Consider the following 17,168-nt stretch of genomic DNA (forward strand, 5'->3'; position numbering starts at 1 on the left):
CGGCTAGAATTATGGGGTATCTAATCTCATTCGCTCCCCTAGCTTTCATCTCTCAATATCAGTGATTAAGGGGGTCGAAGACTAGGAAATGAATTATTATCATCCAAACATTTAATTCATCTTATTGTTAGATTCAATCTCCCTGTCTCTATATAAAGGAAAAAATATATTTCATTCTCTTCCTTTGGAGAAAGAAAGCGTCTTGTAAACAAATTTCCACCCAATCGTTTTGGTATTTTTTGTTTTTCTTTCTACCTGAATGAATCATTCAGCCGCTGACACAGCTGTAGCACATAATAGTGCAATCAAATTCAATAATTCAAAAGCCGTACAATATTGGAAACATTTTAGAAGAGAAACAAAAAGTTGCCATGCTGCAAGTACAACAGTAAAAACGTTGGAAGGAAATCTAAATGAAAAATATTGTGAATCAAGCGTGATATTAGTTATGGTTTACTTACCATATCCTTCCATAGAGATTACTTGAAGATCACCGCCAAAATACCTAGCATACAAGCGGCAAACAGGAAGCCCATGACCATATCCAGCCATTGTTACATTATCAGCTATTCCAAGATCTGAATGTTCATCCAATTGGTTTCTAGCTGTACTGTAGAGATATGTAAATATTTTTGGAAGACCACTTCTTGGTACTCCACCTCCCTCGTCTGAGACCTACCATGTTATTTAGATAAACAAAGCATCTTTTTTATAGCAAGTAAAAATGCCACAATGAAAGGCCAAAAATCCCAGAAAAAGGATAACTCCAAAAACTAGTAACTATACTTTAAAAGTTTGAGCTTTGTGTGGTACCTCCTGCATTATTGACCATTGGAATTTGTTTAACAATCATCTATCAATCAATAACACTGCTAACAGAACAAGAGGTACCACAACAAAGGGGTACCATGGAGCTCTCCTTAAAAGTTAATGAAACTAAGTACCTTTATGGTAACATCCTCTATTCCATCAGCAACTATTATTCTAATGGGAGAAGCAATCTTGTCAGAATCCATAAAACGGTCTTGGACTGCACGCAGTGAGTTCTTAACCAACTCAAATATCATAAGATGCAAGTGAGCTGGAACGTACCTGTTGAGGAAACATAACAGAATCAAAGAGAACTACACACCTATAAGATAAGTTCTAACAAGATAACCATTCCTAGCACAATAAACAAGAAGGGTTCTCTGGAAAAACAAAAGCAAATGAAGTCATAGAAGGGTGAAGGTTGTTACTCACGGAAAAATAAAATTAGGATCCCCATAAATATGTACATCTGGGGCACTGCCATATTCACGATAACACATAGCACGTGCATCCTCACTGGCATTCCATGCCACATCCATGGGAGACAATCTTGTATGAATACAACCTACACAATTGGGAAGAGGATAGGGATTGTGCAACTCAACATGTTGCCCTGAATCCCATCAAAATGAAAAAACACATACAACGAATTTAGAGTTTAGACCTCCCCCAGAAGGATTTAAATAGCCAAATTTTGGAACAAACAAACTGATTAGTCTTTTAGATGGCAGGCAGAGTGTTTTCAGAACTAACCAATAAGCATACGGATTCCAATTCTTGACATGTAAAAGCGATCAAGAAACTGATCTATCTCATCAGGATCCTTGTAAACAATCTTCCCATTCATACCTTGCTTCAACTGCTGAACACCAAGGGCCATGGTAGGTACTACATTGTTGTGTCTCACCTTGATGAACTTAATCATTTCAGTGAATTCTTTCTCATCATTCATATTCTTGATCTCAGGGAAAGATCTAAGATCACAGAAAGAATCCAAGTACCAATCTCTAACCTATAAATATAAAAAGAAAAAGAAAAAAAAGTGCAGGACAAAAGTTCAATAATCAATAAAGACTTGCAAAACCACAAGTTAACTTTAAAGCAAGTCCTTCTCCCTTATCTTTGCTAATAAGATTGCCTTAATGCACATCACTGAAACCTACATCACTCCAAGGGCATCGTAAACTAGTAGTATGGGAGATTCATACATACCTTCAAAACGGGAGGCTTATGAGATAAGCCATATGGGAGATTCTCAAGCTCAATGACTCTCCTAGCAATCCTAATAGGAAGCTCCCTGTAAAGGAACTGAGAAGAAATGAGCAAATTCTTGGGAATGGGTGTGGAACCAAACTCTATCATGTACCTCAAGCTCACCCCAGTCTGCTTCAAACAACCCCATCGGTTCACCTCCTCCATCAATGGTTCCAACACTTTCTTAATCTTAGCCGCCATGCCTCACTTCTATCTCTAGAGCCAACAACCCACAGAATGTAACAAAATCACCCCCACATAAAAACCGAAACCAAAGCGAGGAACACAGTGTGAGAAAGCCAAACATACATTAGTTATATAGATTAAAACAATAACAACACAACACCGATATAACCGTCCCCCAATTTGTGGAGAGAGAGAGGGAAACTGACGCGACCCAGAACATGGTTTTCCGCATAGACAGAAAAGGACAAGTGGGGTTGGTTTTTAACTGTAAAATTGATGACAAAGGTTCAAGCTTTTTAAAAATTGACGTGCTCTGTGATGTGTTCTTTGGGATCAATTGCATAACAGGGTGTTGTTGACACGTGGAGAATTATTGGTTTCTTACACGTGTCAAGATAATAATAAGTCTTTGTTTCGATTACTGCTCTCTTACTGCGTTGACCCCTTTCACCAACATTCCTAAGCCTACTTGTGTACCTTTTTTTTTTGACATTTCCTTACGTTGGAAAATCACAAGTAAATGTTTTTGCACAAGACCCTTCTTTCTTGATTTGATGTGCACCATTGCTTTCATGATTTTTTTTTCATTTAATGATAATTATTTTTTATTTGGATGTGAACCTTAGGGGTGTTCGCGGTCTGGATTGGATTGGATCGGTTTTAGAAGCAAAAATTATCCGATCCAATTTCTTCGGTTTGACCATGTAATCATCCATTCTGTTTGGACTTTTTTTCAAATCCGATCCGATCCAATTTTTTTCGGTTTGGATTGGATCCGTTTTCGATTTTTTGAAAATTCTAAAATTTGTTTCAGGCAAATAACATCTTTTATATATATATTGACTTTGTAAAAAAAAATTGAAATACAAAAGCATCAGTAAACGATAATATAGTTTATAGTTTTTTTGGGGGCAATGAGATATGAAACTCTGCGCAAATGAAATTTTATTGATGAGATGTGAATAGGTTTTTTTTTGGGTTTAGTTGATGGGTTAATGGATCTTAGGTTTAGAAATTTTTGGATTATAATTGAAGAAAGACCAAAGTAAGTAGAGAAAAATTAATATATTGGATCGGTTTGGATTAGATCGGTTTTTATTAAGCAATCCGAAAACCGATTCAATCCAATTAAAAGTTGCGACTTTTTTTCGATTTTTGATTTGTTCGGTTGTCGATTTTTCGATTCGGTCACCGTCGTTTGAATCGATTTGGATCGGTTGATGAACATCCCTAGATGTGGTGTTGGTGGTGAAGAGGGGGCTTTGGGGTGCAAGTGTCACGTGAGAATCAAGGCAATATTTATTTATTGTATTGAAATAAAAAAAAGGATAAGCGTATGTTTTTATGAATATACATAATAAAAGTTTTGTCTATCTTAAAAGCCTATTTAAGAACATACATTACATGAAAGCTTTTGAATAAGTTAAGAATTTCTTTTTTTTTTTTTACTTTTAAAACTACATAACCTTAAATAAAATTAATATGTTATAGTATTATATAATTAATAAATTATGAAAGTATTGTAAAATCTTAATTATATATCTAAGTAATAAATAAATATATTAGTTGCAATGGGGGAGCCAGTTGATAGCTAATTTTTAAAAATGATACAGATTTTTTTAAAAATTTATGGTACAACCTTAGCATTGGATGAGTTTTTAAAAATAATATAATTTTGACAGTTACTGAATTCTATTTGGTTGGATCTTTTGGCACTGATTGAGTTTTTCTTATGATTCCGCCACTGATTAATTGATAAATCAAGTAAATATTTTTTAAAAAGTCTACACCTTACTTATTTAAATAAGCCCCTTTAAAAGTTTAAACTTGACTTTATCGAAAAGTTAGTTGGGTCAAGATAATTTGAAAATAAGTTGGGCATTATATGTGGTATGATCTATTTTTACCCTTAATTACCAACTAAGATTTTAATTGTTGCTTGGAGGGCTTTCTAATTGCAACAATAATTAAGATGTTAATATCATTTCATACAATCAATTCTCTCAAAAATTTAAGTTATTAAATATAATATATGAATAATTTTATATTTCTTTTTTAATATGTCTGCTCACGATAAAAAAATTTGAACTTAAATAATGAAGTAATGAACAATACAGAGACCTATTTAGCATTTGCTAAGAAATTTCATCATATTTATTTATTAAAAGAATAAGGACGACAACAATGATGGAATTCTAGACCACTTAGTCATATAAGCTATAATATCATATCATACAACAAACTCTCCAAAAAAAAACTTAAACTATTAAATAAAACCACATCAATAATTTTATATTATATTCATAACATATGATGAATTTGGCTTCTTAAAATAAGAAACATTTTAGATGATAAAATACAGAGTTGTGTTTTGTCAATTAAAAAATTAACTACTGTCGTTGTAATATACATGGACATATATAACAAATTATGGAGTTGTTAACATCAATCTCATTGATTTTACTATAAAGAATCAAAATTTGCAATTTAACCTCTAATATTGTCTCATAATTAAAGTTGTTGAATTATAATACGTATTGTGTAGTGTTTAATTACTTTTTTGTATCGTGTATCTCGTGAATCGTATCGAATCGTAAGATACAAAAATATAATATTTTTTAAAAATATATATTAAAATATATATTTAATTATTTCCTTTATTAATATAAAATTTTCAGAGTATTTTTTGAGTTTAAATTACAAATAAAATTATTTCTTTCCTTATTATTAATAATATTTTTATATTTTTTAATTTAAATTATAAATCAAAATCTTAATTTTTTATATTAAAATTATGAATTTTAATTTAATTTTCAAATCGTACGATATATGATACGTATTGTATGATACAATATCGTATTGTCCGATATAAACTTCTTTTCGATATATCCCACAATATGTATCTTTGTGATTGTGAATCATATCGTGTATCACACGATATTAATAACTATGCTGATATTAATATTTTGGGATATATGTTAAAAGAAAAATATATGATCATACCACCTAAAACATGACAATATTTGAAAAGTCATGTCATTATCAATTCACACCCAAGCGTTGGTTTTCAATGCAATGATCGGATCAACCTGATTTTAATGTATTATATCTATGTCTATATAGACATTTAGATTTTTATTAAAAAAATAATAGAATTAATGATGAGGATTCATAGAATCTCATTAGTTTGTAATTCTATATTCATGAAATTAAAAAATATTTATTCATATCAAGTTCAAGTATACAATTTTTATAGAGATTTATAGATATTATGGTACAGAAAAAAATTCTCATCATGTTATAGATTGAAACTGACATGGGACCTATCATTTTTTTTAAAAATAAAAAAATAAAAGTGATTGGCACGACTTTCTATGTATCAGCAACAAGTTATAAAATTTTTCTGTAGCATAACAAACTCATTCTCCATTTTTATAAGATTGAATCATTTAGAAATACGCGAAGAGTTAAATTTTAATGTTAAAAATTTATATGACTTTACAAACACTTGTATAGACATTAAATGGGTAAAAAAAAATTAAATAGTAAAATACATATCTTGATTGACATAACGTGAATTGCATAACACACAAGACAAGACAAGACAAGACAAAAGAGTAACTAAGAGACAGCGCATTCCACTTCAACACCTGTGTTCTTGAGCCGCCACCCACCAAAATCATCAATTTCTCCGTTTTTTATTGCATCACAAGTTTCAGTTCATAACAACCAAATTATCTTTCTTCTAAAAACGCACCAACCTCAACTACAACTATTTCTGACTTCTAATTTCTAATTTGATTATCCTCTAATATTTTCACAATTTTACATCTCTAAAAGATTTTTTTTTTTTTTAAAAGAAAAATTGTTCATTAGTCAGCATTGTGAACGCAAAATTTAGCGCGATAAGAACATTTTAATGAAAACAAAACTTTCCCGCGTTGTGAGGGGTTTGCACATCATCACACACATTCTTTTAATTTTAAAATTTAAAATTTCTTTAATTTTATCGCTTAATAATAACAAAGAATTTAGAGGAAAAAGAAATAATAAATAGAAAAAGAATTTAAAGTTTATATAGTGAACGTAGATAAGTTATTTATATTTATACTTAAAACAACGTCGTTTTGAATTAAAAATTTATAATATTTCAAAAAAGTTTAATAAGAAATATTATTATAACTCTAAAATAAATTATAATTATAAAAATATTTTTATTTTCGTCTCAAAACGAAGTCGTTTTAAATTCAAGTTCTACTGCAATAAAAATGAACCCATAAAAAAATTTATATTTACAATATCTAATAATCAAATCTTAATTAATAATTTTTTTCAATTAGACGATTATAATTTATTGAATCACACCTAATAATTATAAGAGATCGTAAGTAAAAAAGTTATAAATGTAAATAGGGGCACAATATTATAACAATTAATTAGTGTTACTACCAATCAATTTCATCGTTAGATCAATTATATTGATCCAACAGTTATATTTATTTTCATCTTTGTATGATTATGATTTTTCATATTTAATGTGAAAATCATAACCATACAAATGTAAAAATAAATATAAAGTATTAAATATGAGAAATCGTAACCATACAAAGATGAAAATAAATATAACTGTTAAATCAACATAATCGATCTAAGTGATTGATAGTATCATATAAGTAGTAACATTAATTGATTCTTAAGTATCATATAAATAATAAATAAATTTGTTTTGTGACAGCGATTCTGTCTCTCTCTCTCTCTTCTCTCAACTTTTTCAGAGCACAGGTAGAAGCCAACTTGCATTCTGTTGTGTTGTTCTAACCTTTCTCGTTCTCTTACTTCCACGCAATGCAATATTATTCAAATTGATCCAAAAATTGCCACATTCTCCTTCTAATTCTCAATTTTCCATTCCTTTCCGTTAAAACAAACAACTATGCATCATCATCATCATCATCATCATCATCATCCTCTGTCAACAACGACCTAGGGTTTCTCTCCGCTATTCGTTTTTTTTTTCTTTTGCCGGGATTTTGGGGGCAGACTTAATCTCCGGCAGCCATGGCCACCAACTTGCAGATGACCCCTCAGCTCGAGCAGATCCACGGTGAAATTCGCGACAACTTTCGAGCCCTCGCGTATGCATTATCATTCCCTCTCTAATATTTTTATTGTTTTGATTCCGTATTTGTGTGTCATGTTTGATTGTATTCGTTGTGATGAATGCCACTTTCAAAGGAGAGAAAAAAAAAACTTGTAGCATGTTTGGGATGTGATTGATAATAAATTATATTGGTATTACAAGAGGTCATGATTTTATGTTTGTTGACATTGGGGGTTTACCCTCTGAAATGTAATTTTGTTCAATTTGAGTGGTAGGTCGCATGCGGATGTCCTTTCAATTCTTGAGTAAGTTCAGACTTTGTGTTGTTTGACCTTTAGGTTTAGGGATATTTGAAAATTTAGGTTTTTATTTTGTTTCTAAAGAAACAAAGTTGGCTAAATAACTATGGGAGGACAGTAGTTGATAAAATGAGTGTGGCTGTGGTGGAAATAGGATGATACTGGGAGGTTAGTAGTTCAACCACAAGAAGGCCTGTCTTCGATGCCACTTGATATGAATAGTCATGGTTGTATTGAAGAAACCACCTGATTGTAAGTGTGCTTAGTGCAGACTAAAAGTTGGTTGTTACTTGTTTGCATGTTATACTTGAAAGACTAAATGTTGCAGCTTATTTAAAATGATCAGTATGTGTCTGACTATCCAAAATCATTTTGAACTAAGGGTTTGCAAAAAATATTTATTACGCCACAGAGGAGATGCCCCTTAATGCGTGCCATTAATCTCATCAATTGCATGTCCTTATTCTTCATACTGATCATTTTGAACTCTGAAATATTTTGGGTGGTATAGTCATGCAATTTTATTTTTTTTCAACTTTCAATAGTTACATACGATTGCAGGATGTTCATGATGATGTGTATGTTTAGAATGACGTAAATCCGCATGGAATTATATTATTCTATATAAGGGGCTCATTTATATTCTGCGGAAAAATTTTCATCTGGAATTCAAAGGATAGCGAGACTCAGTTGCTAGGATCAACATTGCATGTTTTTATTCACTACTAGTATATGCATTTTTCTGGTCACATTGATTTATTTCTCATTTCTTGAAACTGTGTATATAACTGCCTCTGACCTTGGTTACCCTCTTTCACTCAGTGATGAGCTGAATCTTCTGATGGATATTATGTTATTCTTCCTTCATTAATATATTTCTTTTGATATATTCACCATTTGCATCCAGAAATGGCTTCCAGAAGCTGGATAAGATTAAAGATTCCAATAGACAAAGTAATCAGCTGGAAGAACTCACAGGAAAGATGAGGGAGTGCAAGCGGTAAGTAGTGCATTTATGTAATTGCAATCTTGATACCTCTTGTTGGTGACTCTGGGTCTCTGAAATCTGAAGGAGGTAAAATTTAAAAATCTGAGTGAAAAGGAAAATGCAGATTTTATTCAAAATATCAACTTTCACACTTCTCTTCTTCTCATAGGCTGGCATGGTGGAAATTTTGTTTGTTACTACTAATATCATAAACAAGAGTTCTGTAATGGAATTTACATCACATGCTAACTTTCTAGGGTTTGAATGATGATAATGTGGAAAACATGGAACCTTGTTATATATTGAATATTTTTATGATTTTTTTATTTTTTTTTACATATGTACGTTCTAGTTTATCATACTAGTTATGTGTTTTCCAGACTTCTTATTTGACAGGTAGAATTAGTATGTGATTTTCTATACGTCAATGCTGAAAGAAGTGAAATTTGTTTTGATTTTGACATATTTTGTAATTTTGATTTTGGAATGTGTTACTGGCATACTTAGCATATGAAGCGTTACTATTATGGTTTCAGGTTGATAAAAGAGTTTGATCGTGAGATTAAAGATGAAGAGGGAAGAAATCCCCCAGAAGTGAACAAGCAACTAAATGATGAAAAGCAATCAATGGTCAGTACACAGAACCTTTCTTGTTTTCTTGCTCATGTTGGAAATCTAGTATCTACCTCTTCAAAGTTTGGAAGGGCTGCAAGATCTTCTGTGTATTGTGAATTGACATTCCAGCTTATCCTGTTTTTGACGTGGAACAACTTTATAAATAATTTGCAAGCAATGCCATTTACTTTCTTTCTGGGTATTGTCAAGACATCAAATAAAGGGATCTCCATATGGTCAGAGGATTGTCCGTATGTTTGTTATGCATTGCATGTCCTTGCACATAAACATCCAACTCTTATATGTTTGCTAAGACACATTTTTCTTGCAGATCAAGGAGCTAAACTCATATGTGGCATTGAGAAAAACGTAAGTTCATCTATATACTTCCATCTTGGTCTTTAACATAGGATTGGTTCTTTTGAAGGTTATGAAACAAATCAGATGATTAATACGAATTTCCCCTGTGGGGCATATTCAATTTCCAAAATTATGAATTCGCGATAAATGTTTATGGTTGGTTTTAGCAGAACCAATAAAGCAAAATTTAATTTCCTTCTCTTATAGTTTTTTACTCCTAAATAAAAGTTTTATAATTTATACCTTGGGCTATTTGAAATGAGGATTAATACCAACACTTGGATGATAAACAGGTACATGAATACCCTTGGTAATAAAAAAGTTGAACTTTTTGACATGGGAGCAAGTGCACCTACAGCTGAAGAAAATGTTCAATTGGCATCAGGTAAAATGTTCAATGGAATTTGTAACTGATACCAATGAGATGATAGCAGCACTTCACCGCTGAAATTGATTTCACTGTATATTTGTGCTTCTATCGTGACCAGTCTCCATATAGAATCTAAGCATTGTATTTGGGTGCTAATTTTTGTAATGGCATCTTCAGGCTTTCATTTTTGTTGGTACATCCTTCTTGGGGTTGGGGGACTGGGGCATTCTTTGTGTGCTTTATGATTTTTTGTGTAGTGAATAACGGATTTATCTCAGCAAAATTGCTCATTTGGCATGTCCTATAGAAATGTCAAATCAAGAACTTATCAATGCTGGGATGAAGACAATGGATGAAACTGATCAGGCTATTGAGAGATCTAAGCAGGTGAGTCACTTCAGACTTATACCTCCCTTGCCCCTGGACCTCTGTTCTTACCCCTGTCCAAATGTAGGTTGTATATCAAACAGTTGAAGTGGGCACCCAAACTGCTGCTACGTTGAAGGGCCAAGTAAGTTTGATTTGCATTGAGTATGCTATACGAAGGGAAGAGTCTAAGTGATCACAAATTTGACCTTTATTTCTGTTTTCAAATTATGCAGACTGAACAAATGGGCCGTGTTGTTAACGAGCTTGATTCAATTCAGTTCTCAATTAAGAAGGCCTCCCAACTTGTTAAGGAGATTGGTAGACAGGTTGCTTCATTTTCTTTGCTTCTATGCATTATTTACTTTCCTTCAAACCTGTGTCATGGAACTAAATTGCCTTTCCCCATTATCAGGTAGCTACGGACAAGTGCATCATGCTTTTTCTGTTCCTTATCGTCTGTGGTGTAATTGCCATTATTGTCGTGAAGGTATCATGCTCATTTCACCTATTAATTCCACAAAGTCGACAGGATATGTTTTCCTCTCAAGTAATATATATTTTTTTTAAAAGTTAGTTAAACCAAGATGCTGAGAATTTATTCGAAAGAAGCATTTTTACATGAAATGTTTTAAACAATTTACTTTAGTAGTACAATATATAACATTGAAAAAAGGTTGCGAGAACTTGTATTGGATGATGATCCGTACTAGTGAGTGCCTGTTGAAATGCTTATGTGCATTACCTTGCCAACAGATGCTCCGTTGTTCGCTATTAAATGTTTCATATTTGTGTACAATGCTGATACTATGCTTCTGTATTAATCGGTATTATTTTTCGCAGATTGTGAATCCCCACAACAAAGATATCAGGGATATCCCAGGATTGGCTCCTCCAGCACCCACCAGGAGGCTTTTGTATGTAAGGACTGGAGAACATTTTGATTAATTCTTATTTGAACAAGAGTTTTCTCCATCCTAGTCCTACCAACTTTTTCGAAGTAGAGGATTGCTGTCTGGAGGCATCATTTTGGTCTCTTCAATTATTTAAATTTAAAAAATCTTGCTTATCCTGTTTGTGATTCTATGTAAATCACACGAGAGCCTTTCTGCTTTGCTTTGAGTGCCATGTTTCTTTATGTAACATTCCAATGGTGTATATGTCTAATTCAAAGGAGATTTATGGTTTCCCCTCCCCCCCTTATATTTTGATGTGTAATCTACGCATATATTCGAAACTGACTGCTGGATCGGTTTTGTAAATTACATTTATTCAGTTGTGCTTGCAGCTGTTCATATTAATTTTCTTTACCTTGACCTTTTTAAGTCTTACATATTTTTTTATTTTTTTTGGATACTATAATCATTAGTTCAATACGATACCTTTGGAAACTGATTGCCCCTCTCATTTATTAACATCCGTTTGTGGATAAGTTTGATGATTAATCTTCTCTAAAAAAAGGTTATTAACCTCAATAAACTACTCCAAATTACTGACAATGGTAATGGGTTATTGGGCTTGCCACGGCGCGTTCATCTATTTGAATTGATTGATCCAGCCCATTTATGTCACATTAAATAAAAAAAAATTATAGAATGGGTTTGGTGATGGCAGAAAACTTTTCCAGGCTTAGCCGATGTAAGAAACAACTAACCTGAAGACAATCTGGCATGATAATCGAACTTTTAGGATACTTTCTGCCTCCATGATTAATCTCCGAATAGCATACTACCTATTAAACACACAGGTATTTATTTTTAATTATTATTCTAATTGTTTCTTCATGTTGATAATCTAAATATAACCTTGACAAAGTTTTTGATTAATATATTTTAGAGTAAATTTATATTTAATTTTTGAAATATTGAGTCAACATAAATTTGGTCATAAAAGATATGTGACATTAATTTAGTCTCTTAATCATGAAAAGTGCCAACAAAATCGTTTTTTTGTGCTCACATCATAGGATTGAGTAGCGAAATTAATGTCATTTTCTACTATTGATAGACTAAATTAATGTCATCTTCCTATGGGTCATGACTAAGAGACTGAAATAGTGTTATACATTTTTCTAATATTAAGAGACTAAATTAATGTATCTTTTCATAATTTAAAGGCTAAATTGATGCTATTTATCTTTAACAAAATAAACTATTGCTAACTGAAACTTTCATAAACTAAAACTTTCAATGAATTTAGAAGATTAAAATATGCACAAATAGGGTCCTTTTTTTTTTTCTTTTTTTTTTTCTTTTTTTATGGATTCTGAGGCATCCGGGATGGAAGAAACAAGTAGGCTTCAACAATTTAATTTGACAATTAGTAATTTTACTGAACTTCAAAGATATTTCCAATCATCAAATTGCCATTTTTAGGTAGGAGATTTTAGTCAACATCATGATTCATGACAAATGCTTACTATCCTTAGCGTAAACTATTTATGAAAAAGATACATTCTCTGCATAAAGTAATTGAGTATCTCATAAAAATTGAAGTTATATCTATAACCCTGAACCAGAGCCAACCTCTGGATACTTACTTATTAAACAAAAACGTGTAAACTGTTAGGGATCTCATAATACTACGCTAGCACACACATTTAAAAAACTACCAATATTACATATAAAATGGATGGATGAACAAAACTTTCTTGACATTACCAGCTAAGCTAACTATATCATAAGTGTAACTTCAACGGACAAAGCAGTTTCAACTACTAAGCAGCACAATCCGTAAGCAACAGAAGCAGCAAACCAGAATGCACAACGTTGCGTGTGTGCTAACACTAGTTAACATTAATATGTGGACATGTCTCAAACGCCACAGCCACATCCAGATTTTGATATCCCACCAGCCAGAAATTCCAGCCTAAAGGGTTAGATGATTAATTGAAATCTCATGTGAATAGAACATAGATCAAGGTACACCAACTGATCTGTTCCTGGGAAAGTTTCTCTTGGCCTCACACTTCCAACATCAAAGATTCTTGTTCATGGACTAAGAACAAATCATTTGCAATAGTCCCATTATGGGCACTTTTTAATTGAAATGAAATCTATGCTGGGAGACCATATAATCCAATTATGATTGTTCTTTCTATAATATTTTAGTCTATTTTTGGGTTTTGTTGGGTTGGATTTTATTAAGGTGTTTGCTTTGAAGGTCTATGATAAGGCATAATCTAATGTGGGAAACTTCCCCTTTTGTTATTTTATTAAGCATGTGTGGTGTTGGTGTGGAACTTTGTTAATTATATATGTGTATCTACATCTATGAAGAATATTTAACTTTTTTGGGTCCCAATAGCATATGGTGCAATATAAATTTAGGACATGAAGGACCGTTTAAGAGGGTCAAGACAAGCCAAGAATATAATTAAAGGGTACTTTTGCTTTTGCTTTTGTTTTGTTTTTTTGTCTTTGGGTAAAAATGAATCTGAGTTGTGCTAAACAAGTAAATGAATCACACACATTTCTCTTTATTTATTTATTTATGTGTATAAAAGTACAAAGTTTAGTTAAGTTCTTCCTTATGTATCTAACTCCTGAGAAAATCTAACCTTAGAAGGCAAACGTCCTTCAAAGGTTGACTCTGATTTTACTTTCTTGTAAAAACCTACGGGAAATTGTCGGCAGAAGACGAGCCTTTGCATTTGTTTATGTTATCTGTGAGGATATGCTGTAACCAAATGCCTCCTTCCTTGGCTTACCCATTATGTGTAATAAGATATAGAAAAGAATAAAGCTAATTTTCTTCTTGAGAACATTTTTTATGGCTTTTTAACTTTGTCGCTTTGCTTAATTTGTTTACGATATTATATCTCAACATTATGTTCCAAAACGTTTGACATGGAATAATTATATTTAAAGATTTGAAATTCGAAATACTATTTATGGATCATGGACCAAACTAGTGTTTGGTTAATATGGTTAAAAGAAACTAGCTATGTGTTATTGGCTTTGAGATTTTTTTTATTTTTTTTTTGAATGATCAAACTTTGGAACTTATATATCGATTATTCTATACCTATCGCATATTTTAATACTATTAATTAAATTTACCTTTAACTTCAGTCAATATCATATTGATATTTTTTAAATAACAAATAAAACACTCACTTTTATGTGATTTGACTTTCTTTTAGAGCCTGTTTGGATTGCCTTCCCAATTTTTTTTTATGCCTGTTTATTTTAAAAATACTTTTTTATAAAAGCTAAATCTATTTAATTTTTTTAAAAAATATTTAATTTTTGACTTCAGTTTTTTTTAAAAGCTAAATTTTTTAGTTTTTTTTTACCAAAAAAATAAAATAAAAAAATGTAGTTTTTTTTAAAAAAAAGCAAGTTTTTGACTATTTTTATTATTTCTGTTTTTTTTTAAAAAACAAATATTCAAATAGATGTTTTTTGGGAAGTGTTTTTATTCTTAAAAAAAATAGATTTTGAAGAAAAAAAACTCATCCAAACAAAGACAAAGAGAGGAGAGAAAAACAATACCGTATATTTTGCGTGTATATTGGAAGAAATACCTATTTCTAAAATGGGGGAGAAGGAGTATACTGCGAGTCGAGACTCTAGAGAGAGCAGGCAGATATTTTATATATCTTAGTTTAAGCTAGAGTTAACTATTATTTTCATTAACATATTATGCTTCATATATATTCACTTTTGATTTTCTTATATAATTAACTATTGATAACAAGAATAATTCATTTCAACGTAATACTTTACATTTCATATAAAAGAAATTATGATAATATATATTTCAAGTGATAAAAACCTAAAATAATATTCTGCTACCCTTTCAAACAAAAGAAAAATAACTGCAGCACTTGATATAAAATAAAAATAAAAAAATTTGTGTGTGCAAAATTGGTGATCACATATACACACACATGCCAATGATTTGATTTTGGGATATACAATATAGCAATGATCCAAAGGGCGAGGACACGCTGTGAATAATAATGCGTGCATCCAAGTAAGTAACGCAATGTTCCATCAACATTAGGCAATGCAATCATGCAAGCGCATATGCTACCTACGCGGTTCTTAATTAATAAACAGTCATTGTCTTGCTGAGCTGCTTTTGGAATGTGTCTCGTCAAAATAAGACTCCTAACTTCATTATTTATCATCTGCTCAAGAATTATAACTATTTCTCATCTGAATAAATAATTTGAAAATGTTTCATATCTTCTATATATCAATAATAGTTTCTGCTTTCTTTTCCTTTTCTATATAGAAAAGGATATAGAAAAGCACTCGAATAACAAAAATAAAATAAAAAAGCACTTGCTTGCATTGTGCATCTATAGTATTTTTCTGTAACATAAGTTTCACGTTTTATATGATAGTTAAACAGAATATTAATTGTTCATGGATGACAACCATTTATTTCACTGTCTGTGGGACTTACTTTCCCTTTTACTCATCACTCATCCATATATTGTTGTTCATCACATTACAACATAGTGTTTATCTTAGAATATTTTATCCCTAATTGGGTGTGTGATTAAGTACTTCAATTTTTATTTTTATTTTTATTTTTCTCCCATACCCTTTGGAAGAAGAGAAAGGTTGAAAATAGAAACTAGAATTAACTCAACACAGTTTCAAAGTTATAGTTTAGTGGTCCATAGGGGAAAAGAAGGGAAGATAACATGGAGAATGGGGGGGGTATTATGGGGCTATCAGAAAACTGAGATGGTGTCCAGTCTGTTTCCTTGACTATCCAGCCTACTGAATGGGATAACAAAGTCTCAATAAATATTGAGATTAAAATGAATTTTAGTAATTTACGCAATTCAATGATATCGAAATTTGCAAAAACGATGACTTTGTTGTATGCTTATTCGGTGTGCAGTCTGTTCATTTGACCTTTTCAACTCTCTCTTTTTTCTTTTACAAATCTACATTCTGCCATTTCTTCAAGATCACACTGATTACTTGTCTCATGCAATGATATTAATGCTCTTAATTACAGATTAGTTTATTTATTTATAATATAGGAATATTGAAAATTTACCCCTAAAATTGATGTTTGAAAAAAAGAAAGAAGAGACATAATAAAATGAAGTTAATTACTTATTGAAGAATGGATATTTCTTTTTGTTTGCCACAATTGCTATTAATGTTTTTTTTTAATTATAAAAAATAATTTTATATTCTACACACACATAAATATACGTGAAACCGTTATAAGACCATATGAAAAAAAGAAAAATAGGCCCGTATATTTTTATGGGAGATGATATTATAACAATCAATTAGAGTTACTACTAATCAATTTTATCGTTAGATCGAATATGTATGTTGATCTAACAATTATATTTATTTTCATCTTTGTATGATTATGATTCTCCATACTTAATCTTTTATATTTATTTTTACCTTTTTATGGTTATGATTTTTCGTATTTAATGTTTTGAAATCATAACCATACAAAGATGAAAATAAAAATAACCTTTGGATCAACATAATCGATCTAATGCTAAAATTGATTGATAGTAATAATTGTATTAACTCTAATTGATTGTTACGAACTTACAATATCCTCCCCTATTTTTTTATATGTGTAAAACATATAAAATTATCGCTTGTAACAAAATAAGCGCTAATTGTCTATAAAAATAAAATAAAATAAGCGTTAATTCTTTTTTTTTTATGTCAAATACCATTTAAGCATCTGTTTATCTGTCAGTGTCACCATCTGAAGGAACCTTATGAATAATAAAAAACAATAAATGAAAAAGGACTTGAAATAGAAAAAGGGAAGGCACGCAGAGAAATGTGTGCTGTGGGGGAGGGAGAAATTTGA

The 17,168-nt window shown here is 31.2% G+C and overlaps 2 protein-coding genes across 2 annotated transcripts; one reads left to right on the forward strand and one right to left on the reverse strand.

Moving 5' to 3' along the window:
• Positions 1–264: 264 nt before the first annotated feature.
• On the reverse strand, positions 265–2,265 carry LOC133296419 (pyruvate dehydrogenase (acetyl-transferring) kinase, mitochondrial-like). Its single transcript, XM_061495400.1, has 6 exons — positions 2,023–2,265; positions 1,564–1,822; positions 1,243–1,423; positions 945–1,092; positions 462–675; positions 265–374 (listed from the first exon to the last, which is right to left on the reverse strand). Exons 1-6 carry the CDS (start codon positions 2,263–2,265, stop codon positions 265–267), a joined length of 1,155 nt encoding a protein of 384 aa, XP_061351384.1.
• Positions 2,266–7,019: 4,754 nt separating this feature from the next.
• On the forward strand, positions 7,020–11,661 carry LOC133296492 (novel plant SNARE 13-like). The gene is made up of 10 exons (XM_061495492.1): positions 7,020–7,385; positions 8,558–8,650; positions 9,175–9,268; positions 9,585–9,622; positions 9,907–9,998; positions 10,291–10,370; positions 10,438–10,494; positions 10,586–10,678; positions 10,765–10,839; positions 11,193–11,661. The coding sequence occupies exons 1-10, from the start codon at positions 7,309–7,311 to the stop codon at positions 11,295–11,297; spliced, it is 804 nt and encodes a 267-aa protein (XP_061351476.1). The 5' UTR covers positions 7,020–7,308; the 3' UTR covers positions 11,298–11,661.
• The last annotated feature ends 5,507 nt before the right edge of the window (positions 11,662–17,168 follow it).

The sequence above is a fragment of the Gastrolobium bilobum genome, unplaced genomic scaffold (genome assembly GCF_033153095.1).
Source record: "Gastrolobium bilobum isolate Gb01-03AN ecotype WA unplaced genomic scaffold, APGP_CSIRO_Gbil_v1 utg2263, whole genome shotgun sequence".
Taxonomy (NCBI): domain Eukaryota; kingdom Viridiplantae; phylum Streptophyta; class Magnoliopsida; order Fabales; family Fabaceae; genus Gastrolobium; species Gastrolobium bilobum.